The sequence below is a fragment of the Oryx dammah genome, unplaced genomic scaffold, assembly GCF_014754425.2.
Source record: "Oryx dammah isolate SB20612 unplaced genomic scaffold, SCBI_Odam_1.1 HiC_scaffold_1, whole genome shotgun sequence".
NCBI lineage: Eukaryota > Metazoa > Chordata > Mammalia > Artiodactyla > Bovidae > Oryx > Oryx dammah.
In genome coordinates this window covers 59,313,333-59,337,785 of record NW_024070185.1, presented here as the reverse complement: position 1 = coordinate 59,337,785, position 24,453 = coordinate 59,313,333, and the positions used below count along the sequence as shown (strand labels likewise).

The 24,453-nt window shown below is 49.7% G+C and overlaps 1 protein-coding gene across 2 annotated transcripts; it reads right to left on the bottom strand.

The window, feature by feature from the left end:
- Positions 1 to 1,987: 1,987 nt before the first annotated feature.
- Positions 1,988 to 20,989, bottom strand: GLIPR2 (GLI pathogenesis related 2). Of its 2 annotated transcripts, XM_040266497.1 has the most exons (5): positions 20,807 to 20,989; positions 11,585 to 11,693; positions 11,132 to 11,235; positions 9,215 to 9,292; positions 1,988 to 2,621 (listed from the first exon to the last, which is right to left on the bottom strand). In XM_040266497.1, exons 1-5 carry the CDS (start codon positions 20,817 to 20,819, stop codon positions 2,461 to 2,463), a joined length of 465 nt encoding a protein of 154 aa, XP_040122431.1. In that variant the 5' UTR covers positions 20,820 to 20,989; the 3' UTR covers positions 1,988 to 2,460. The 2 variants fall into 2 exon arrangements, with proteins under 2 accessions (XP_040122431.1, XP_040122479.1); XM_040266545.1 differs by lacking the exons at positions 9,215 to 9,292; positions 11,132 to 11,235 and having other exon boundaries at positions 2,555 to 2,621; positions 20,807 to 20,904.
- Positions 20,990 to 24,453: the final 3,464 nt, after the last annotated feature.

Here is a 24,453-nt window from a genome sequence, read left to right as displayed (position 1 = left end):
CCACATCTCCTGCATTGCAGGCAGATTCTTTACTGACTGAGCCATCAGAGAAGCCCTTGAACTTTTAGGAGCTGCCATCTTTACAAAATCCATTGTAAGAAATTAGATTTGTGCCCACTCACTCAGCCAACTTTGTTATCTGGCTTATCTTCAGCTTAGAAAGCTCCCCTGGTCAGCTTGTTCCTTACTCCAGCCAACTGAAGAAACAGACTCCAACCTAAAGGGGCTGGCTGCCTGCCAGGGTCCATCAGGTGGTTAGGTATACGTGTGTATTGGGTAGAGTATGTCCCTAGGACCTACGGGATGTTCAATGACTGGTTGCTGAGTTTGTCTTGTTCGTGGTAGCTGCCCAAGTATGACCAAGGCCCTCAGCTTCTTGCACAGGTGAGTATTTTCTGTTGCTGGAAACTCCCTGGAGGGCGGGGGTTGGGGGGGCCTCTATCTAATATTCTATCCTTCTGGGGACCATCAATTAATATATCAATTTGTTGGGAAGCCCTGAAGAAAATGAAGGGTATGTTTTAAACATAGATTTGGCCTGGAACTGGAAAGGATAAGAAGAGTCTTCCTGTCTTTCCACCTGTTTTATACCTCTTAACAACTGGCTTTCTCACTTCCATATATTTCCAACTCATAACTGGGCTTACACATAGCTTTGACTTGCCGTGGTCTGAATTCAAACTCATAGCATCCTTATTTTTTCAGTTCCACTGGTCAATTCTCTCTGTATTTCTTAGCTCAAATTCCTGGTCCATGGCCAGGCTAGAGATTGGCTGCCATAAATCACATGTCCACTCTAGTCCTGTCAGCTATGAGGAAGTAGGTCACGTGATTCAAAACAAGTCTACAGGGGAGGGGTTTGAGGTATTCAGAATCTTGAGTTACCTAAGATGGGAACTCAGAGTTATTGATTACCTTAGTTACTGGTTAAGAATCAGGCACGAGCCAACTTCCCTGGTGGTAAGACTTCACCTTCCAATGCAGGGGATGCAGGTTTGATCCCTGGTCAGGGAACTAACATCCCATATGCCTTGGGGCCAAAAACATAAAACAAAAAACCCAGAAGCAATATTGTAACAAACTTGATAAAAGATTTTTTAAAATGGTTCATACCAAAGAAAACCTTAAGAATCAGGCATGAATCACATGGGAGGAAGATATTACACTAAAGAAGATGTTATTACTGTCCCTGGGTGAGACGAAGGGCACAGCAGAAGCCTGCGTTCACAACCGAGACGTTCAGGAAGCACGTCTCAGAGACTGGCCCGCACAGACTCCCAGCCCTGCTGTCTCACTACCTGGAGATGCCATGGTTTCAGGGACACACAGCTTGGTCCTTCCCACCTGGACCATATGGAGTCCTGATTTTAGAGGACTTTGTATAGTTTGAGGCAAAACGCAGAACTAAGCGCCTCTAAGCCCCCGCATGGGATATCTCTTTGGAACACTTGGGCCTGTGACACATTCCTGGAGGAGCAGCAGCACAGCTGCAGTCACAGCTGCCAGAACAGGCTGGGGCTCCCACCCTGTGTGGGGGGAGGGCACAGGCTGGAGGGCTTCCTCTGGGGACTCTGAGTGAGCTCACCCTCACCCCCGCGCTCACTGACTTCATCATCCAAGGCTGCTTGGCCAAGAGCCCAGGCAGAGTGAGGGGCTTTCTCCCAGAACAGGCCCGGGCCACCAGGCAGAGTGGGGGATGGGTGAGTTGCAGGCCTAGCCCTGCTCCCTAGAAACCAAGGTGGTGGTGGAGGGGCAGCATAGTAAGCTCTGAAATGCCAGAGGATCTTTAGAAAAAGAGGGTGGGCCAAGGGTGGTGGAAGATAGAAAAATGCAAGGAAGTCAAGCTTTTTTCTCCATTTGTTCTTTGGCAATCCCACTAGAGAATTCCAGGAGGCGTGCAGATGACATCATGTCTTACAACTGAGAAATCTCAGTAATTCCGTGAAATGGAGTCCCTGCCTACAAAGCGGATGGAAACCGCTTTGTATTTACATGTTTAAAGCTGTACTTTTGTCACATTTAAATGAGGGTTTAATATTCTTAAATATCTACCAAAAGTAGATTACAATGCATGAAGGTCCCATAAGATGAACTTCACTTTCTCAGCATCACAAACAGTTGGAATACAGAAAGTCCAGGGATTAGGGATGGATATAAGTAAGAAGGTACAAAAAAAGTTTGCTTTAAAAAATTTTTTTAAAGTTTAAAAATTGAGTTTTTCCCCTCAAAGTCCAAATAATTGCAGCCCAGGGAATCATCGAGATAAAGGCTTTGTATGCTCATTTCTTTGATGAGAATGATTTCATGCACAACTGTCTAACCAAGTGCGTGTGCAAGAGACTCAGCATCACACACACAGCACACACACCCACAGGGACAGACACACAGCTGAGTTTTGTTGTTCTAGGCACTTCATGTCCAAGTTCTTAAGTCTGCCACCTTCCCATTCCACTGGACAAATTACTTCTTTGGAGGCAGGACATTTTCCTCAAAGAAGCCTTGGTTGACGACATTTCCTGCTGGGAAGTATCTGGCCACCACAAAAGAGGACCCATCACTTGCAGACGCCTTCCCCACTCCCATCTTCTTTGTATTCTTCCATACCATGGCTGTGAAGTGTCCTATAGGAACAGGCATGGGGAGAGGGAAACAGGCTAGTTAGCAAAGCCTGGAGAATGGTGTTCCAAGGGACTCTTGAACTCCTGTACCATTCTGCCATGCCGGGGGGAAGCTTGATCTTCAACTGCCAATCAGAAGAAGGAGATACAAGACACTGACTAATTTTCAAACACACTGGGTCCTCTCAATCAGCCAAATAGACCCTACTCATCTCACTATCCAATGCTCAAAAGTTTCATGGTCTCCTAGAGATTATGGCAAAGCCCAGTGACCTCAACAATTAGACGGTCACCCTACTTGGCACCTACTTCCACCCCTCGCCCCAAACCACACTTTCAAGGTCACCAACGATCTCTGTGTTCCTTCCCAGTGGTTACTGGTTGTCCTCATCTTACTTGACATCTCAGGAACATTAATAAAATAGATTCCTGCCCCTTTCAAAGGACTCTCCTCTTTTGGTTTCCTCTCTTGGCATTCACCCCGCATCACTCTCTTCCTCCTCCTCTTGCATCTCACTTGTGAATACTGGAGGACCTGCATTTCCCAAAGTTCAATCCTGGGCTTTCTTTTCCTGTTGCCCTCTTCACACAATTTCATCTTTCCTTGGCTCCCAAATATCTTTGTCCAGCCCAAATCTCTCCTCTGTGTTCCAAACACAACTACTTACTTGACATTTCCACTGGGATGACTCACAGGCATCTCAAATTTAACCTACCCAAACCTCACTCTTAATTTTGGTCTCTCCCATTTCCATGACCAGTACCTCTGTGCACACAATCCTCAGGGTTGCTCTGCATTCCTCCTTCACCTTCATTTCCCCAAACACTCATTCAATCCTGAAGAATCATAACTTCAAAATATATCTCTAGTCCTTTCATTCCCAAAACCATGGTCTCAAGCATGAACTTTTCTCTCTTGGATCACTGCAATAGCCTTCGCCTGACTTTCCAGCATCCAGCCTTGCTTCCTCAATTTACTTTCCATTGACGTAGCCAGAGTGATCATTTTGAAAGATAGATCATATCTGTTTACTTCTCTACTTAAAAATCCTTCCATTGCTTCTAGTTGCACCTAAAATGAAAATGAATGCTTTGGTCCAGTGGCCTCCTTTCCATCCCTTGAACACATCCAGTTATTTCTTACTATGGAGCCCTTGCACGCACTGGCCACTGTATGCAATGCTTGTCTGATGACCAGTGTTTTCTTATCCCTTAGGTCTTGGCCCAGATGTCACTTGTTCAGAGAGGCCTTTCACAATCACTCTCATTTCCTGAACACCTCCCTCTCAAGATGGCCTTACTGTACTGTTTCCCCCTCACAGCATTCTTACCATTTGCAGTGATATATTTGCTTGATTACTTGCTAAGCACTTGGCCCCTTCACAAGGCTATGAGCCCCATATGGGCAGCAACCACACTGATTTATTTATCAAAGAATGTGCAGTACCTGGCACAGCCTGACACATGGAATGTGAAATAAAACTTTATGGAATGAATAAATGGAATGAATGAATGAAAGGCATATGGAAGAACCAACTTGGAATAAGTTCTGCCATCACTGGAAGTACAGGCCTTGTATGTTTTGAGCTCTTTGAGACCCAGACAAGTTAGAGCCTCCTTCAGTTCCCTCTGCTCTGAGCCACATAGCTTAGTTCCTTCTCAAGCTATTGCTGGCCCCTCCAGATGCTTCTGTGGCTGCTGAAGCTTCCCAGCATCATTCTCCCACTGCTCAGGCTGCCTGCCCCGCACTCACTGGTCTTTTCCAGCTGCTAACATAGCTTAGCTTCTAACTCTGCTCTTTTTTTGGGGTCAAAGAACTGATGCTGTAATGTACTCTTTTTTTCAATGACCATAAATTCTCGTCTCCTGGGAGCAGAGATCAGGAGTTCATCCTTTTCACCTTTACTGCTGAAGATTCAGAGAGATCCTTTGACAGGTCTGTGGGATATTTACTTCCATGTCACAGTATGGCATTCATTTTCTAAAAACAACCCTGAAGAGATTATGTTTCCTCTTTGAGAGCAGGCACCATATTTTTCTTCTTGACCAGTGGGCTTGGTACACAGTAGATGCTTAGTTAATATCTGATGAAGAAAGGAAGAGACAGAGGGAACTAAGAAGGAGGAAAATTGTAATCAGAGTAGCTAAGCTTCCCACTGGGTGGTTAAGAAAGAGGGTAACCACTTTATATTCATTAAGATGGATATTATTTTTTTTTTAAATAACAAATGTTATTTGTTGATGGGGATGATGGGGAGAAATTGGAACCCTTTTGCTTTGCTGATGAGAATGTAAAATGGTGCAGCGACTGCGGGAGACAGTATGGCAGTTCCTAAAATAATTAAATATAGAATTACCATATGATCCGGTAATTCCACTTCTAGGCATACACCCAAAGGAACAAAAAGCAGGGATTCAAATATTTGCACACCAATGTTCATATTATTCATAATAGCTAAAAGGGGGAAAGAAAACAACTGCCCATGGATAAACAGAATGTTGTTATATGAGTAGAATAGTCAAATTTGTGGAGAAAAGTAGAATAGTCGTTACCAAGGCTTAGGCAGGGGGTGGTAGGAAGGGATAGGTGTTATTGTTTAATGGGTTCAGAGTTTCACTTGGAATGATGACAATGTTCAGGAGATGCACGGTATTGACAGCTGGACAACAACATGCGTGTACTTCATCCCAGTGAACCGTGTGCTCAAAAATGGTTAAAATGGGGCTTCCCTGGTGGCTCAGTGGTAAAGAATCCGCCTGCCAATGCAGGAGACGTGGGTTTGATCCCTGGTCAGGAAAGATCCCACATGCCTTGGAGCAGCTAAGCCCATGTACCACAACTGTTGAGCCTGTGCTCCACAACAAGAGAAGCCACTGTAATGAGAAACCTGTGTATCACAGCTGGAGTGTAGCCCCCGCTCGCTGCAACTAGAGAAAGGCCCGTGCAGCAAGGAAGACACACCACAGCCAAAAACAAAATAAATAAGATTTTAAAAAATTATAAAAAATGGTTAAAATGGTAAATTTATTTTAAGTGTATTTCACCACAAAATGAAATAAAGGAAGGAAGGAAGGAGACAGGGCTGGTATCCACACTCTTCCAGTCAGGGAAGAGACAAAGTTTCCCACTGTGTTTTGTATTTGGTAAGGACTAAATAAATATTCATTGATTAAACTGTTTTTCTCCTATAGATGAACTCTATTTTTATAATTTAAAATTTTTTATTTATTATTTTTATTTGGCTTCACTGGGTCTTAGTTGGAACATGTGGGATCCAGTTGCCTGAACAGGGAACCTGGGCCCTTTGCATTGGGAGCTCAGAATCTTAGCCACTGGACCAGCAAGGAAGTCCCTATTTTTATAATTTTAAATTTTAGGCATTATTTCTTTGTCCACATCTCTAAAAGATTTGTGATTACTAAATTCTTTATGAAAACAACCAAACATAAACACTAACCTTCAGGGCTGCTGTGATCTAATCAAAGTAAGAATTAAAAGGAAACAAACATTAACTACAGTTATGCATCCTGACCATTTATTTACCCTTAAGCTCATGTTAACTGTTGCTCAATACACCCTGAGTCTCACCTCAGAAAAGAGGAAGCACTATTTTCCAATTCATCCTTGGTCCTTAAGCTTTTAATCACATTTCTTTCATCTCCAGCTCTTCAGCAGCTTTGCCAGGTGTCACTGCTTCTATGGACTGTCTTTTCATTAAGGCCCTCACCCTTTTGCCCACAAGCCTTTTCCCCAAGAGACCACATGCTTTGGCCACTGACCTACCCACTGTCTCCATCACCCAGACAAGGAAGAGCTGTCATTTATCCACTAGTTGCCAAGAAAATGATTACAGACGCCACATGCACACCAGCAGTATGAATGTCCGTGGAAGCCTTTTCCAAACAGATAAAACTCAGTCATCTTTCCTCTGACTTCAGAGGTTTCAGTCTGCACACAGATAATTAAGTCTGGGTATTTAGAGATGAATTAGAGGACACAACTTCCTTAGCAACCATCAGATACACACTGGTTTCTAACCCTAAATTACTAACAGCTTCCTTCTTTTTCTTTTTTTTCCTAAAAGGATCACATCCTCTTTCCTGCTATGAACCCAAACTTTCCAGAATATACATCTGAAAAACACATTAAATAAGTTACAGTATATCCTTGCAAGAGAATAAAACAGAAAGCTCTTTCCCAATTGATATGATACAATCTCTGTCAGTCTGCTGTGTGAAGAAAGCAAGTGTGAAAGAGATCATCTACCTGACACCAGAGAATAAAAAAAGGAAGAACCACAAATGCTGGTTTGAATGACTCTAAAGGATACACAGAATCTGGTATTACTGGCTGGGAGGCAAAGCACTGGAAGTCAGGGATGGAAGGAAGACTTTCCACCTTATACAGCTTGCAGATCTCATGTCATATATACGTATTACTTGTTCAGAATAAGTCAACAAGCCTATGCATTAAAAAAAAAAAAAGCCCAAAAGAAAGGAACTGCAAGAAGCTATTTCTCTCAGCAGAAACAGAATTGTGTCCTTCATCACAAGAGTTTGACCTGGGTAGGGGTGGGGTGGGGTCAGGGATATTTTGAAGGCTCTTTCACCTACAACATGGGCCCAGGTCAGGGACTCCCTGAGCCATGATGCAGTGAGAAGCAGCTCTAGGGGTGGCTGATGCAAGGGGGACAGGCCTGAGCATTTTTAAGAGTCTTGCAAAACCCCTGCTTCTATCACCACCCAAAGCTATGCTCCTGTCCAAGGCTCAGGCTCTGTGTGACCCCAGGCACTGCCCACTGGTGCCTGGGATGGAGTAGGGGCTGTTGGCTCTAGGCTTTTCCTCTTGAGGGGTGGGAGATGCAGGATAACAGACAAGACAGAGGGTCAGTGATCATGGAAAGTTGAGACCAATCCCCAGCTCTGACACTTGAGAGAGTCCTACCTTGCAGCAGGGACCATGGAAAAAGCATCAGATTGAAGACAGAAGGTAAAAAGTCTTTTCCTCTTTCTGGGCCTCAGCTTCCTCCTCTGCAAAATGGGTGGAATAAAGCTCCAGCTCCAAAAGGTATTGTAGGTTACGTGGCCATGGAGGTGGAGACGCTTTTTACTATCAAGTGGCGTGTACACACGAGCAACACCAATAACTTGCTCTGACACATGTGTGATTGCTCGTGAATCTTGCTCACAGGATGAAATAAAACATCTTCTGGACATTGATCTTTATGAAAAGAAGACCAGGTTCTGCCGACACATTGTTAATCACTGGTAGGAGGTTGTCATTGTTCCTGGTTCACCTCTCAAATCTAATTACCACAGAATCAACAGTTCTTTCCCAGGGCCTGGCTGCAGCCTCCTGGTCCTGCCCCACAGGACTGATAGGAAATGCCTCGGTTCAGATGCTGCTACCTCTACCCACATGATTGCAAGAACCGCTGCCCCAAAGGGTGAGCACAAACCACAGGAAATGGTGACTGGCTCTGAGAACATGTCACTTCCTGCTTCTGAAGAGTCCTGCAGAGGGTGGGAGGCTGTAAGTATCTCCACCCATGGGTGGGATGGGGTGGGGTAGAGGAATAGCGGGATGGACAGAAAATCCTCTGTTCAGTTCCTCTGGTGCCTTCTGGTCAGAGGAACTCCCAGCTCCTTCGAAATCATCCTGGGCCCTGGGTGGACGTGAGTCAGTTCTGAGGAAAGACGAGCCTGGTGAGGCCTGTGAGGGGTAGGGGGAACCCAGAGCAGCTACACAGGGCTTTGGTAGCCTAACGATTCACTGCTCACATGGGAGGTCCATGGGAAAGTCTGGATGGTCCCGTGGCCGGCTCCTTGAATCTAAATCCTGGCTCTCAGAATGTCCCATAGAGGCCACCACCTTGTGTCTCTCCCTTGGGGACAGGGAAGGACAGGGCGCTGACCCAAGTTCATGCAACTCATAGTGCCAGAGCTGAGACTAGATCCAAAAATCTCTGCATTCCAAGCTCACCTGAACCACAAACTAGTGTGTAAAGGAGAAGGGAGAATACTTTGGAGGTTGTGAGGAGGGGGTATGGGGTGGGGGGAGGATGTGAGGGCAGGAGGGAGGAGGCTGTGAAGACCAGGGGACGAGTCAGTGGCTCAGTTTTCCTGATGGCCCCAGGAAGCCACTGGCAGTTTAATCAGAAGAGCAGCATGGCCAGAGAAGGTCTTAGAATACTCTGGCTCCTAGAGAGCAGGCCCAGAAGTGGGATGACCGATGACAAGTGCTGAGGCACCACTCCTGAAAAGACACACTCAGCAGCTTTTACAGTCCACAGCCTCTTCATGCCACACCCCAGTCACCTGAAGAGCACTGAGCTGCTGGGGCAGGAACTGGCAGCTTGGGTACTCTTGGACGGAGGGGTGTGTGTATGTACGTATGTATGTGTGTGTGTGTGTCTGTATGTGTTTTCAAAGAGGTGGGGATGGTTTTGCCCTCTGGGCAAAGTCAAACCAGAGAAATATGGAAGAAGTAAAACAGAAGGAAAGTGATTGATTTTTAGGGGGTTAGTTCCTCTGAAGTCAGACCCAGACTGCAACCCCACCCTGGGCCAGGTCACTGCTGTGTCCACATCACTCACCTGTCCCAGAGGTGAAGCCAGGCTGCTGAAAATTGTAGTTCTTGATCTCACTGTACCATCTATCAGCCACCTCCTTTCCTGTAAGGAAAAGACACTGCTGACAACTCAGCAGCAAAATTAACCGACTCCCTATTCCTTCCATCTCCCATTAGCTCCAAAGCACCCATCCCTCAGTTAGACATTTCATGAAGCACCAACGGGCTGACATGGGGACTCTTGCCCGTGAGCACATCCAGGCTGAAGGGAGGGCCTTCTTGGGGGTTGGGAACAGCCCTGACCTGAGGTCAGGGGGCCTGCATCTGTGTCCCTGTCCTGCCACTAATTTGCTGTGCAATCCTGGGCAAGGCCTGCCCAGTTCTGGGCCTCTATACAACAGAGCTGAATGCAACATACTCCAAGGGCTTCTAACAATGCTGTGAGCTTTCCGGAGACTCTGTCCTCATCCCACCGCAACTCTTGCTCCTGAAACATCCACAGGAGGAAGTGTAATTGGGCTAGTGGGTCAGGGTCTCTGCTGCAGGCAGAAGGGCCCTCTCCTGGAGCATCCACTGGTCACAGCATTCCCCTGGGAGCAGTTGAACTCAGGGCCAGAGGGCTAGGAGCCTTGGGCCCCAGGGCAGTAATCTTGAACTTTAACAAGTGTATGAATCACTCTTGTTAAAATGCAGCTTCGGACTCTGGCAGATCTAGGTAGAGCCTTGAGTCTGTCTGCACTGCTAACACATTTCCAGGTGCTGTGGCTGATCCATGGACCACACCTGGAGTGGCAGGGCCTCTGAGAGCAGTGGGAAAGTTTTCGAAATTACTAATGCCTGATACTGATTGTATCAGTGTCTTTGGAGGAGAGATCAGGCACTATACTTTTTAAAAGCACCACAGAAGATCCCAGGGTGCAGCCAGGATGGGGAACTAGAGACCACCCACCTAACCCCTCTCTGTAGGGATGGGGACACCGGAGCCAGGGAGGGTAGCAGACTTGCTCAAGGCTCCACGGGGAGCCATCGTGAGGCTGGGAGGGAGTCTCATCTCCTGCTGGCTCTTTCCTGTCCGCCTCCCTTCTCCCCATCCAGGCCCACAGCCTGAGCCTGGGGAGGGTCTGCGGGCCTCGGGCTCCACCTTCCTCAGGGGCAGGCCCATGCTTCTTGCGTCTCGTGGAGAGCTCTGCCTGGAAACTTAGAGACTGTCCAGGGCCTCCCTGGGGAACCCCCAGGAATGTGAGGCCAGGGAAGGAACAGTCATTCTTCTGTAGGGGAGGGAGCCGGTCAGAGAGCGAGGTGGCTCTCTCCAGCATTTTTCCTAAAAAGCCACGCCAGCCCTATCAGAGCCAGGAAGCTCCACAACGTTTGGTCAGTGTGGTGGGATCACCATCCAGGCTGTGACCTTGGGTGAGGAATTGCCTTTCCCGTTATTATTACTTTGTCCAACATGGAAAAAAGCTCTATTGTACTTTTCTCATGAAAACAGTTAATACACAAGCACTGAAAAGACTTTTAAGAACGTGAGGAAAGTAAAATTCTTTCGTAACTGGGGATGCTGCAGTGCCCACAGGGTCAGGCTGAGATGCAGCACACAAACGGTCTTTCCCCTGCCCCCACTCTCGCACACAAACGGTCTTTCCCCCGCCCCCACTCTCGGCTGGGAGTTCTTCTGAAGAAGGTGCGGGGGCGGGCAGTCTGACTCATCTCTGTGTCCCTGGCACTCCGCACAGGCCTGGCCCTGAGCTGGCCACTGGAGCCCTTGTGGTGAACTGCAGTCAGCCCCTGGGGGCAGGCAGAGAGCTCTGGGGTTCTTTTCCCTTTCTGGGCAGGTAGCGGCATCATGGTGGCACTATGAGGGCACTGGGGCCAGCAGGAGCCTGAACACTGGATGTCCCAGGCCCAGCTCAGGCAGTGGGTGGGGGGCTGAGGAATGACCCACCTGTCTGATCGTAGGATGCCCATGCCAAGTTCTCTCCACACTGGCCACGACTGGACTCTGGGCTGTGCTTGAGGATCCTCGTGCTGGCCAGGGCCTCTGAATACCTGCAGGAGTCCATGGTGCTTCCTTAGAGCGCGTACAGCCTGGGGAAGCCTCAAAAGTAGGAGCCCTAACCTAGTGTGGCTGAGCTTCCGTCCCTGCCCTGGGCTCGTGGAGGCAATCAGGAGCATCACACCTGCATCGATTCTAAGCCCCTGCTCCAGTTCCACTCTACAGAGGAGCAAACTAAGGCTCAGAGGAACAATGGGACCCGCCTAGGTAAATGGCAGAGGGGCTAGTCAAGTATGGCTGTGTTTGCCCCCCAAGCCCACATCTCTCCTGCATCCTAGCACCCATCCATGACTGCAGCAGCGGCAGCACCATGAAGGGCCTTGGGCACTGAGGGGCACTCACTGCTGAGCCTCCCGGTTGAGCTTCTTGCAGAGCTTCAGTGGGGGGACACCATGCTGCTTCCGGTACTCATTGTGGGCCTTCAGGACCTCGTCGTTAAACTGCTTGGAGGCTGCAATGAGTTCAAGATGGAGACCATCTCAGTGAGGAGAAAAGAGCCACTGGAAGTAGGAAAGTACCCTGCAGGCTTCAGAGCACGCCCCAGCTCAGACCTGAGGCCACAGGGCCAGGCTTGCTGCCCCAATCTCTGCACACCAACACCCCAAGGACTATGTGGGCCCCATGGGGCATGTAAGGAATCTGGGTCTTTATTCATGGCAATGGGAAGTGACTGACTGGGGGAAAGGGGGTGAGCTAAGGAGACCTCTGTTTCTGGAAGACCCTGCTGGCTGCTGAGTGGAGGATGGGCTGGAGGCACAGAGCAGATGGAGAGGGGGGTACTGGACAGGGAAGAGCAGGACATCTGAAAGAAAATGTGTGAAGGAGACTGGATATCTCAGATGGGACCTATGATGCATGCTACGGGAGGACTGGGAAGGGCTGGAGATGGGAGCTCAGAGAGAACAGGCCTAGGCCTGGCTGGAGTGCAGGGGTACCTGCACTGCCCCAAGACAGAGGGGCAGATGGAGAGAGGAGGACCGACCAGGGCAGGACAGCATCAGGAAGTGGAGAGAGGAGGGAGTGTGGGGAAAGAATGCTGTGGTGTGATCAGCTGGCCTCAGCAGGTGAAGGAAGGTGTGCCCAACTGGGTCACAACCTCAGAAGGGGCAAAGCCAAGGGGGCTGGAACTGGGAGAAGAGAAGTGGTGAAGTCAAAGGTAGGCCAGGTCAGTAGTGGACAGAGGTCATATCAATTCGAATCTCAAATGGAACTTCATCTATCCCACATCCTCCATCCATCACTCATCCATCCACCTATGGATTCGTGATGTAAGCAGCAGCATCCAATCACCCATCTATCATCCATCCAACCCCGACTCATCTATCTGTTCATCTGCTCTCTGAGTATGTCCTCTGTGCCAAGTCCCATACCATATGCCAGAGGTTTGGACAAGTTAGCTATGTCCTTCCCTCAAAAAGCTCCTACCCAGAAGGGAGAGAGTCTTGAAAACAACAGCCAATAGTGTGGCAGGGTCAAGGTGCAGGTGAGCACAGTTCAAGAGGAACTAGGAGAAAAGCAGCCTAACATGGTTAGGCCTGATTTGAGGCCCCACAGATGTCTGAACAGGAGCTGGCCAGGCTAAGACTCTGAAGGTGCTGACCTCAGCCTTAGGAATCTGGGAGGACCCCCTGCCATCACCATGGAAATGGTTGAGTTATGTGTGAGGGCCATGGGGGGTCCACAGAACTGAGCTAGTCCCCTCTGGCAGGAGCCTGTCCCTGAAGCCTGCTGTGGGCAGAGGGTATAAACCAGAGGATGAGAGAAGCACCCCTCCATCCACTGGCCTGAGTCACCATCACCAGCCACCTCTCTCCCCTGCGGTCTTGTCCCCCACAGGCTGTGGAGATGAACCAGCAGGGGTCCTCTTTCCCTCCCTCAGGTCTCCTGAGCCTTCAGATTGAATCCCATTGGGTCACTAGGGGACTTGAGGGAAGAAGACCCAGGGCTTGCCCTCTGGAGCTTTGGGCTAGACATTGACCAGGACAGGGAAGGAAACTGCAGGCCAGTGGTGGGCAAGTGGTCAGAACCTCCACACTCTGGGGACTGGTGGGGCAGTCTGGTGGGGTCCAGTCATAGTAATGGGGAGTGGGACAGGGTGGGAAAATGGTGCCAAACGCCAGGATCTGGGAGGTCTGGATTGATAGACAGAGATGGGGAGATGCTGTGACAAAGGCATGGAGGGGAAAACCGTGGCCATGGTAACGGGTCATAAGGCAGAGGGTGGAACTACCACCTGAAGTCCTCAGGCCTCTGTGGCCGAGAGGCCTGCCGAGAGGGAAGGTGCTAGATCTGCTTTACAACACTGTGAACACACTTTACTAAAAAGTGGTTAAGACAGTGAATTCTATGTCATGCGATTTTTACCAGAATTTAAAAATAAGATTTTTGGGGAGTTCCCTAGTGGCTAAGACTCGGCACTCCCAATGTGCAGTGGTCAAGGAACTAGAACCCACATGTCACAACTAAAGATCTCACGTGTCACAACTAAGACTCAGCACAGCCAAATAAATAAATATTTAAAAAAAATTGGGGTTTCACATGTTACTCTGGATAATGGAGTCACAGAGGCTTTTAAAGAATATTTCAGGTGGAAGTGGCAGGAATCACAGCAACTCATGGGAACCACACTGGAGCCTCACTAACAGGACGCTAAGGAGTCAGTAGGGTGGCACGGTGGCCAGAAACCCATGGCTCCTGGGCGATATGCTGCTTGCCCTACACAAGCCAGTGTCCAGCTGCAATTCTTCACCCAGCCCAGCCCCCACCTTGCATTAGAGTCAGTGACAGTCTGAAGTGTGTACAGAGGTGGTGATGAGGTGAAGAAGGGGCTGGATATGTGGTCTCATAAGGGATGATAGCAAGGACTGGAGAAGATCAGACTTTGGAAGATGCAGGACGGGACCCTGCTGAATTCTAGGGCCCCACAGGGCAAAGTTGGGAACAGTGGGTGGAAAGGCAAGATGACAGATTTCAGCTCAGCCTAAGAACTCTGTCTCCAGCAAAGCTTTCTGAAGACTGAAAGTGCTACCTCACATGGTAGTGAGCTCTCCAGCCCTGGGGGCATACAGTTCCTCTCAGAGGAATTCAGGCAATGGAGGCCCGGTCAGATGACTTTTAAGTCACTTCCAATCCTGAGGGTGAGGGTGAGAGGAGGCAAGATGACCGACTGACCCCGGACTTGCAGGAGTTCAGTGTGTGTGTGCATGCAAGGGTGAGTGTGGGTACACACAAAGTGGCAGAGGGGCTCTGAGTGACAGGCCTGGCTAGGCCCATCCTGAAGTCCCTTCCAGCTCCTGTGTACCAGGCAGGCCACGGTGACCACAGATGTATCAGGGAAGGCTCCCTGGAAGAGATGAGGAGGAGGCAAAGGTGCAGAAACAGCCAGGATTGCAGGGGCTGGTATAAAGAGGTGGAGTTAAGGGGAATGGGTAGGTCACTAAGGCAAAGCCAGTTTAAAGATAGCCCTGTGTGATACAGTGGACCCTGGACTGCTCAGGCCCTGAAGTCTCCTTGGCAGAGAGGGACATATAAGGCTGCTAAAAACTAGGTCACCGCATTCCCAGAATGTGGGAAGTACTGAAACAAAAAGTGAAATTTCTAGCACCAGGGTTTCTAGGAAGGGGTCAGCAGGGTCGCCCTCTCTCCCTGTCACTGACTGGAAAGCCTGGGGGCCCTATAACCATACCCCTGGCTGACGCAGGGGTTCCCTCCCACCACAGCAGCCAGTCCCAGCTCAGGTGGCTCCTCTGAGCAGAACCCAGCCCCAGGGAGGCAAGATACCTCCCAATGACCACACCCAGCAAGAGACACACCCACTTCTGTAGAAAGACCTGAGGACAGATAAACAGCAGAAAAAAGAGGCGTCAAAGAAAACCCACCCATCCCCGCATCAGGCAGGGAGAGACCTCAGAGTCACCCCACGATGGGGGAGGGAGGGTTATGGCTTCATTTTGTAGGAGGGCAAAAGAGCATTCTCAGGTGGCTTAGCAGTAAAAAAAAAAAAAAAAGCCCATGCGCCGATGCAGGAACCGCAGGAGACGTGGGTTCAATCCCCGGGTCGGGAAGATGCCCTGGAGGAGGGCATGGCAACCCACTCCAGTATTCCCGCCTGGAGAGTCCCAGGGACAGAGGAGCCTGGTGGGCCACAGTCCAGGGGATCACCACCTTTGCTGGAGCTTTCACCATTGTACCCATTTTTTGGATGAGGAAACAGGCTCAAGAACATACTCTGTCCACGTTCCCACAGATGGTCTAGGGGTAGGCCCACGAGGAGGGGAACCCTGCCCGGAACCCCAGCCCACTTCAAGGGTCACCAGACAGAGGAAATCACTGAGAAAAGGGGGCCACCAGACCCAGTGAGGTTGACAGCTGCCTTCAAATCTGCCTTCCTCAAAGAGGAGGAAGAGGGAAGGGAAGAAAAGAACTAAAATTTCTCAAGAACCTCAAGAAGGAGGAGGAGGGCTTGGGTACAATGGTGAAAGCTCCAGCAAAGGTGGTGAAAAGTAAATCAGATGATGCCCAGGCCTGGCACCCAGAAATGGTTGGCCAACAAGCAAAAGGAAGGCCTTCCCTCATTCCAGGCCGGTACCCTGAGGCTGTATGGCCTCTCTGAGCCTCAGTTTGCAAGCGTGTGTGCTCAGGCACATCTGACTCTCTGTGATCCCCTGGACTGTGGCCCACCAGGCTCCTCTGTCCCTGGGACTCTCCAGGCAGGAGTACTGGAGTGGGTTGCCATGCCCTCCTCCAGGGGGTCTTCCCAACACAGGGATCGAATCCACGTCTCCTGCGGTTCCTGCATCGGCGCATGGGCTTTTTTTTTTTTTTTTTTTACTGTGCTAAGCCCTTTGTAGACAGACCTGCCCGAGTCGTCCCAGAGGAAAGCCAAGGGCTCTGGAGAAGAAGCTCCAGGGGGCACAACTGGGGCTTGAGGTCAGTGCTGCTGGAAGGGGCTGCCTGGGCCTGGCTCCTGCGGCCAAGGAGAGGGGGCAGGCCAGGGCGTCTCTGCTAGGTGGAAGACAAAGGCGTCTTGGGTAGGGCTGGACTAGGGGCTCTCAAAGGTCCTTAGGGCAGAGCTTCTAACTATGGAATAAAGACTCTGAGGAGGTCCGTGCCCCTCCTCCCTCACAACTGTTGGCTGAAACAGGCCCCTCCCTCAGCGTTCGTCCTCTTCTGGCCTCCCAGAGCCCAGCTGACTCATTTCTCAGCCCTCTCCCAACTCCCCATCAAAGAGGCCCAGGACCGGCAGGGGCCAGAGCAGGAATTATGAACAGGCCCCTTCTGTCCCCTGGCAAGAGGCTAGAAAGCCTTTGGGGCAAAGCTGGTTTTGCTAGTTTATCAGGAAGGAAAGAATAAAAAGCTGATTAAAAAAAAATAAAAAGAATGAGTTCCAGATGAGTAGCTTTTTCAGCCTGGGTTCCAGGACATTCAAGAGGCAAATCCCAGCCCTGCCTTTTATTAGCTGTGTGATCTTGGTAAAGTTGCTAAATCACTCTGTACCTCATTTCTTCCATACACAAAATGGGGATAACAGTATCTACCTCACAGGGTTGTGAGAGTTAAATAAATCAATCTTTGTAAATGCTTTAGATCAGATCTGGAACAAAGTGAACAAACTATAATTCAACTAAATGTCACCTATAAATCATTACTGTTGGGCAGAGACCCATTAGCCTCCTGGCTTTGGGGGGAACTCCCCTCCCTGATTTTAATGGGAGCAGGGCTGCTGGTATTTAACTTGGTCTTTGATGACCTTTTTCAGTACCTCTGAGCTCAGGTACTTACTGAGTGAAAAAGTGAGTACAAGAACAGATGAATGAGATTCTCACACCAGCACTGAGGAAGCCTGAGGACAGAATTCTTCTCATTAAGACAAGGAAATTTTGGTCTTTGGGAGGACATGTGGCTTGCCCGAGGTCCCACGGTGAGTCCACACTGGAGTCAGATCCAAGAATGTCCCTCTCTTGCCCTGGATCTCACACACTTTCCACCTTACATACTTCTTTCTGTCCCTAAACAAGAATGACAGGGTATGCCTTAGGCTGCCCCTGTGTGGGCGGATGATGGTCATGGAAGAACTGAAGGAGGCAGGGCAGGGAGAGTGCTTGTTTTGCCAGCAGAGAGGCGGTCTCTATCCAGTCCTGCCCGCCGCCACCCAGGCCTGCCTGTCAGCATGCTGCCCTGTTTCCTCATCTGTGTGAGAAGGAAGCCTGACATCTGTGGTTTTCAAAATAGCTTCAAATCAGGGAAACCCTTTTTTGAACCTTTCTTTAGAATCAACAGATGAAAACAGAACTGTGGGGACTAACCTGCCCATGCAGCCTTCCCCTGGAGAGGTGTGGAAGCCCTGCTCTGTAGAAAATTCCTGGATAATTTGGTCCCTGGAGGTCTTTCTGCTCTGATGACCTTGGGCTAGGAGATGTGGATCGAGGGACAGTAAGATTCTTATGGATAGCAAGTGTGTGGTTGTCCTTCAGGGCTGGAGTCCAGGCTGAGGAGCAGGGTGACAAATGATCAGTGTGGCAGACAGGTCAGCACCCAGCTGGGAAGTCAGAGAACTTGGTGCAAATCTGTTTGTTTAGGGTGTGAGCTTGGGCAAAGTACTCAACCTCTGTAAATCCATTCAGCTGATAATAAGGGCCTCACAGGCTGTTACAAAAGTTGATAACACATATGAAACACCCAGCTTCAAGCCTGGCACACAGTAGGAGCTGAATAATTGGCAATCACTGTTATTAGGGACCATATTAGAGGCTTCCACTGAGCCCCAGGCTGTTGCCTTTCTCTGCTCAGCTGCAAACTGAAGCCCAGCAGGAAGATGTGGGCCAGGGGCTGGACCTAGGAGTCTCTGAACACTGGACTTCCAGAATTTAAGCTGTGCTGGTTATGAGACACTTTTCCAGCAATGCCTACTACCCCAGTAGTTCTGCTGTATATCTGAGGTTAAAGATTAAAAAGAGATGGGCTCCTGTGCAGTGATGAGGAAACTGAGGGCCAGAAGAGGCAAGCTCCTTACGAAGGTCTTTATGGAACCACAAAGAGCCCCTCTGTGGATGCACATCTGTGATGCTTCCTGTCCTTTGGGCACAGACAGTCTCAGGCTGGTGGCCTGGAATGACAAGTTTGGGCCCGTGTAACCCAGAAAAGCAATTTTCTCTTGGGGATCGTTAGGGGAGCAGGATACTATCCAGGGGGCTCAGAGTCTTTGGAAGGAGATGAGTAGAATGCATGTGGCTAAGGGCCAGTATTCTGGAAGGTCCCCAGGTCTGTGGAGGTTAACGACGGGAAGGAGGCGGAAACTGCCTGAACCGGCTCTAACTTGCTTTCTGCCACCATCCTGGAGACTCTGCATCTCCAGTCCTAGAAGGTGTCATCACCTTCCTGCACCCAGACTCACACCACTGACCCTTCCTTCTTATTCACAAGTTAGTCACCAAGTCTACTTGAGGCTACCATCTTGAAAATCCATCCCTGCTTCTTCTCCAGTCCCTTAGATGTTTCTGTTATCTCTTGCTTGAGTAACTGCAACAGTTTCTCCCTGACCCCTACCTCCACTCTCTCTCCATCTGATCCATCCTCCACCCTGGAACAATTCTGGTCCCGCAGCTTTAAGATCAACGGCTTTCAGTGGCCCCCCAGGTCTCATGGAGAAAGTCCAAAGTTCCAAGACACTCGAGAGTCTGACCACCTCTTCCAAGAATCTTCACTGGATGCTTGGGAAAGAGATACATTCCCCACCCCCACCCCACCACAAGCTCCCACTGCTCTTCACCTGCACCTGTCTTGTGGCGTGGATCACTTTCCACCTCTTGCTAGAGTGTAGTGCCTGTCTATCCCCCAACTAGCTTTCTGATGCATTTCACAATCCACACAAACACTCCTAAAGGCAGGGGCCATGCCCTCTGCAGCACTAGGTCCACAGGTTGATACAGAGGTGACAAATGATGGAAGGGAAGAACAAGGGAGGGAAGGAAAGATGGAGGGAGGGAGAGACAGATGGATGAACAGAGAAAAATGGGCATTCAGCAGTTCTGGAAAACTGTTTCTTAGGAAAGAAGCCAGAAACAACTGATTAGAATGTAGCTTTAGATAATTTGTGGACTTTCTCCTAATCTGTAGAGAAAGGGACTAATTTCCCAAATAGGGATTTCAAAGGGCCCTCTCACATCTGCCATGCTCTCCCCCACACCCCACTAGCCTGTCCTTTAACTGCATAATAACTATGCTACCTTTCCAGTCTGCAAAAGACCCTGGGGATGATACTGGCCATCTTCTTTGTATAAATGAGGAAACAGGCACAGAGAAGGAAAGGGCTTTGCTCAAGATCACACAGCAAGTGGTTAGCAGGGCCAGGGCTGAAAGCCAGAGCTGCCACTACAGATAAGGCGGCTAGGCCCAATGCCAGAGAAAGTCACTTACTCCAACATTGGTACCTCAGAAGTAGAGGACAGATTCAGGAAAAGATCCACCATCTGAGGCTGACAACCTCAACTTTCCATGAAGTGGGGCTTTTGAACTCTGTTCAAAATCTGTTCATTCAAAAGCCTCCTGTGAGGCACGAACTATACTGAGATAGACATGGCTCCTGGCTGTCAGAAGTGAGGAGTTGGTGGGAAGCAGGTCTTTGGCTGGGTAAAGTCCCAACCTGACAGCTGGGATAGCTGCAAGGAAGAAGACACCAGGTCAGGAATTGGGGTGCAGTACTAGTCTAGGTGTTGAGCATGGAAGGATGGGGAGGATTTTCAATTCCACCGAAGTCGTGGTGGTGGTGAACGCTGGGAAGGGGAACCCAGGGGAAGGATCCAGTGCCATAGCTGAGTGCAGAGGCAAGAAAGGGGTGATGGCAGCTCCCTGAGAGCCCCACGGTGGAGCTGAAGAGTGTGTACTCTTTCACGTGCACACTATGGGATGGAAGTTGTTCGGGAATAACAAGAGGAGATCTGGGCCTTAGAAAGTTCACCGTGGCAGCCACCGTGGTGAGGATGGGCAGCTAACAGATCAGAGAAGGGGGAAGCCGTTGTGTGTACTCCTGTGTAGCCTGAGTCTGGCACGGAGTGGGAGGGGGTGCTTAGAGGAGAAGGCACAATGTCAGAAGAAAAGGATGCTCAGAGCTGTCTTTCGCAGGGTTGGTCCGGGCAAGCTGCTTTGCATCAAGAGATGTTGTCACAGTTCTGTGGCTTTTTCCAACTCTAACCCTGTCCTGAAACAAAGCAAAAGCCACGCCTTGGCCGGACTCAGCGCTAATCCCATCAGCGCCTGGAAGCCCTCCCTGACGCAATCTCTGGCTCGCAGACAAGAGGACCCTCCCTCTGTCTCGCCTTCGCTCCCTCTCTCCCGGTGGCCCGACGGCCACCTCGGCTTCCTGGCTGCCCCGGAAACTGCCAGCTCTGTGAGCCCCTCCATCCCGCACCCTGTGGTCCCACAGCGCGGCAGGAGCCGCGTCGCCCCGGCGGAGGTGGTCGACCCACTCCCCCTGGGGATCCAGCCAGCTTCGGGAAGAGTGACAGCGAGGACCTCGGAGCCCCAAACCATCACCGCACCCCGGTCCTACTGGTCCGGCCGGCTCACCTGATTTGCCCATGGCAGGCTCGGCGCGCTGCTCTGCTCCCGCTGCGCTGCGCTGCGCTCCCTCCCGGCCCGGCGCCGCTCAGAGCTGAGGAGAAGGAGGCCCGGCGGCTACAGCCCCTCCCCCGGCGCCGCCCGGCCCCCGCCTTATAAGGCAGCGGCAGCTGCAGGAGGAGTTGCCAGGGGCCATCCCGCCGGCTGCCTGGAGGAGGCACCGCGCCCCGGCACCGCGCGGGCCTCTCTCCGACTCCGGAGAAACTTGCCCGCCTGAGGCCGCTCAAAGCTCTCCAAGTGCGGACGGGAGCCCAGGTTACTGGCCCCGAGCTGCCCCTCTCCGGAAACCGAATGGGGGTGAGGAGGGAAGCCCGCGCCTTCTACACAGCTGGTAGATGCTCAGAGACTGATACGCTAAGGGTTCTTCAGGGCCATTGTCGGGGAGTGAGGGACGGTTCCGACCCGCATCACCAGGGGCTTGGTGCTTTCCCTGTAGCGGCCTGACCCCCACAAACCCCCAGGGCCCCGGGCTCCGATGTACGTCTTGTCCTCTCCGCAGCACACACCCTCTGGTGCGGGTCTTGGTTGGAGCTGGGCACTTCCCAACACTCCCCTTCCCCGCGTGGCAGTCCCAGGGAGGCTTCTGCAGTCCCGCTCTGTCCCCTGTCCTCTTGTCCCTCGTTGCCTGTCAGACCAAGTCAAATCCCCCACCCCTGAAGTCAGTCGGCAGACCAGTCTCCTCAGCTTCCTAACTTCATCCCATGCTCCAGTCAAATTAGACTTATGAGGTCGAGGGTTGGGGGCCCTTGCCGAGTGGCTTGCAGATTCTTAGTTCCCAGACCAGGGATCAAACTCAGCCCATGGCAGGGTCCAAACCGCAGATTCCCAACCACTGGACTGCGAGGGAATTATTCAAACTAAAAAAAATTAAGATCATGGCATCCGGTCCTATTACTTCATGGCAAATAGATAGGGGAAAAGTGGAAATATTGGCAGATTTTATTTTCTTGGGCTCCAAAATCACTGCGGATGGTGACTGCAGCCATGAAATTAAAAGATGCTTACTCCTTGGAAGAAAAGCTATGACAAACCTGCTGCTGCTGCTGCTGCTGCTAAGTCGCTTCAGTCCTGTCCGTCTCTGCGCGACCCCATAGACGGCAGCCCACCAGGCTCCCCATCGCTGGGATTCTCCAGGCAAGAACACTGGAGTGGGGTGCCATTTCCTTCTCCAATTCATGAAAGTGAAAGTGAAGTCGCTCAGTCGTGTCCCACTCTTAGTGACCCCATGGACTGCAGCCCACCAGGCTCCTCTGTCCATGGGATTTTCGAGGCAAGAGTAATGGAGTGGGGTGCCATTGCCTTCTCCATGACAAACCTAGACAGCATATTAAAAAGAAGAGACATTATCTTACTGACAAAGGTCCGAGTAGCCAAAGCTATGGTTTTTCCAGTAGTCATGTATGGATGTGAGAGTTGGACTGTAAAGAAAGCTGAGCGCCGAAGAATTGATGCTTTTGAACTGTGGTGTTGGAGAAGACTCTTGAGAGTCCCTTGGACTACAAGGAGATCCAACCAGTCCATCCTAAAGGTGATCAGTCCTGAGTATTCGTTGGAAGGACTGATGTTGAAGCTTAAACTCCAATACTTTGGCCACCTGATGCAAAAAGCTGACTCATTTGAAAAGACCCTGATGCTGGGAAAGGAGAAGGGAATGACAGGATGAGATTGTTGGATGGCATCAGCAACTCAATGGACATGAGTTTGGGTAAACTCCGGGAGTTGGTGATGGATAGGGAGGCCTGGCGTGCTGCAGTCCATGGGGTCGCAAAGAGTTGGACACCAGTGAGCGACTGAACTGAGCTGAACTGGACAGCAAGGAGATCCAACCAGTCAATTCTAAAGGAAATTAACCCTGAATTTTCATTGGAAGGACTGATGCTGAAGCTGATATTCTAATACTTTGGCCACCTGATGCAAAGAGCTGACTCATCTGAAAAGACCCTGATGCTTGGAAAGATTGAGGGCAAGAGGAGAAGGGGGCGACAGAGGATGAGATGGTTGAATGCCATCACCAACTCAATGGACGTGAGTTTGCGCAAACTCCAGGAGATGGTGAAGGACAAGAAAGCCTGGTGTGTTGCAGTCCATGGGGTGGCAAAGAGTCAGACATAACTTAGTGGCTGAACAACAACAGACTTTCTGATATTCCCCAAACATGTTCAGAGATTTCCTCACCTTCTTGCCTTCCTTGGGCTATTTGTTCAGTCTGGTCTGCTGGCCCATCTCTGCCCATTCAAATCCTATTCTTCCCTTAGGGTGTATGGGTCCCTTCAACTTCCACAGGTCCTGACCTCTTCTGGCCTTGGGGCAGTGGTCAGTACACCCCTGGCACTAAAGAGACTTGGTCTCACTCATGGCCCCACCCCTGTGTGAGACAAGCAGGGAAATAAAGATGCAGCCTGGGTGAGATTCCCCAGAGTAACTCCTTATGGGGGAAGGGATTCAGTAAACCTTAACTGAAAGAAGCTAATTTTAAGATCTTTTAACTGGGCACTGAAGTAGACTGACTTGTTAATTATAAGGGTTGATTTTTAAGGAAGACTGGGCACTGACCTCTTTACTGTGCCAGGCAAATAAGACCATTATATTAGATAACATTATTTTCAAATTTCTATGGAACAAATACAAAGGTTGACCAAATATTAGGCCCTAAAGTAAACCACAAGACATTCCCCAAAGTAGAAACTATCCAGTTAAATCTTCTCAACACAATGTAATAAAACTAAAATTTAACTAAAGATTAACTGATAATTTTTGAAATGAAAAAAGTCCCTTCCAGAGGACTAAAAGGTGAAGTCAAAGGAAGTGTTAAGAGATGAATGGCACAGTCTATGTCCGATGCAGGATACGGCATGCTTGGGGCTGGTACACGGGGATGACCCAGAGAGATGTTGTGGGGAGGGTTCTGGGAGGGGGGTTCATGTTTGGGAACACCCATGGTGGATTCATGTCAATGTATGGCAAAACCAATACAGAATTGTAAAGTAAAATAAAATAATTAATTAATTAATTAATTTAAAAAAAAAGAGAAAGAAGTATATGCAGCATTTCAAAAAAAAAAAAAAGAGAGAGAGAGAGATGAATGGCAATTAAGAATACTTGGTTAAGAGCCTGGGGCATGGCCTTGAAGTCACGTGGCCCATGTCCATGTTCCAGCTCTGCTGCGCACTGACTGGGATTCTCATCCAGGTGCTTGAAATGACAGTAACACCTAACTCAGAGTTTTTTTTTCTTTTTTTAATTAAATAAGATGATAACTAAAGCATCCTTTAAACATCACTTATTTGTGTGTGGGTAATATTTCACAGTCACAGTTTAGATATATAAAAAGGTCACTGTATAGATCTACTCCAAATTCTGCTGATGGTAGAAAACTTAAACTTGCAAATTGATGGAAACTGTCACATCTACTTTAGTCTCTTGGGGATAAATATTCAAGCAATCCAGAATCTTTCCTGATCCCTTGCTACGCCTCTGGATCAACTCTTCTAGACTCAGATTCTTGGGCAGGAGCACCTGTTTGGCTGAACTGGGGTCACATGACTTCCCATGAGCTTTCAGAAAGAGAACAGAGGAATGTCTGCCCTCCTTCAGCT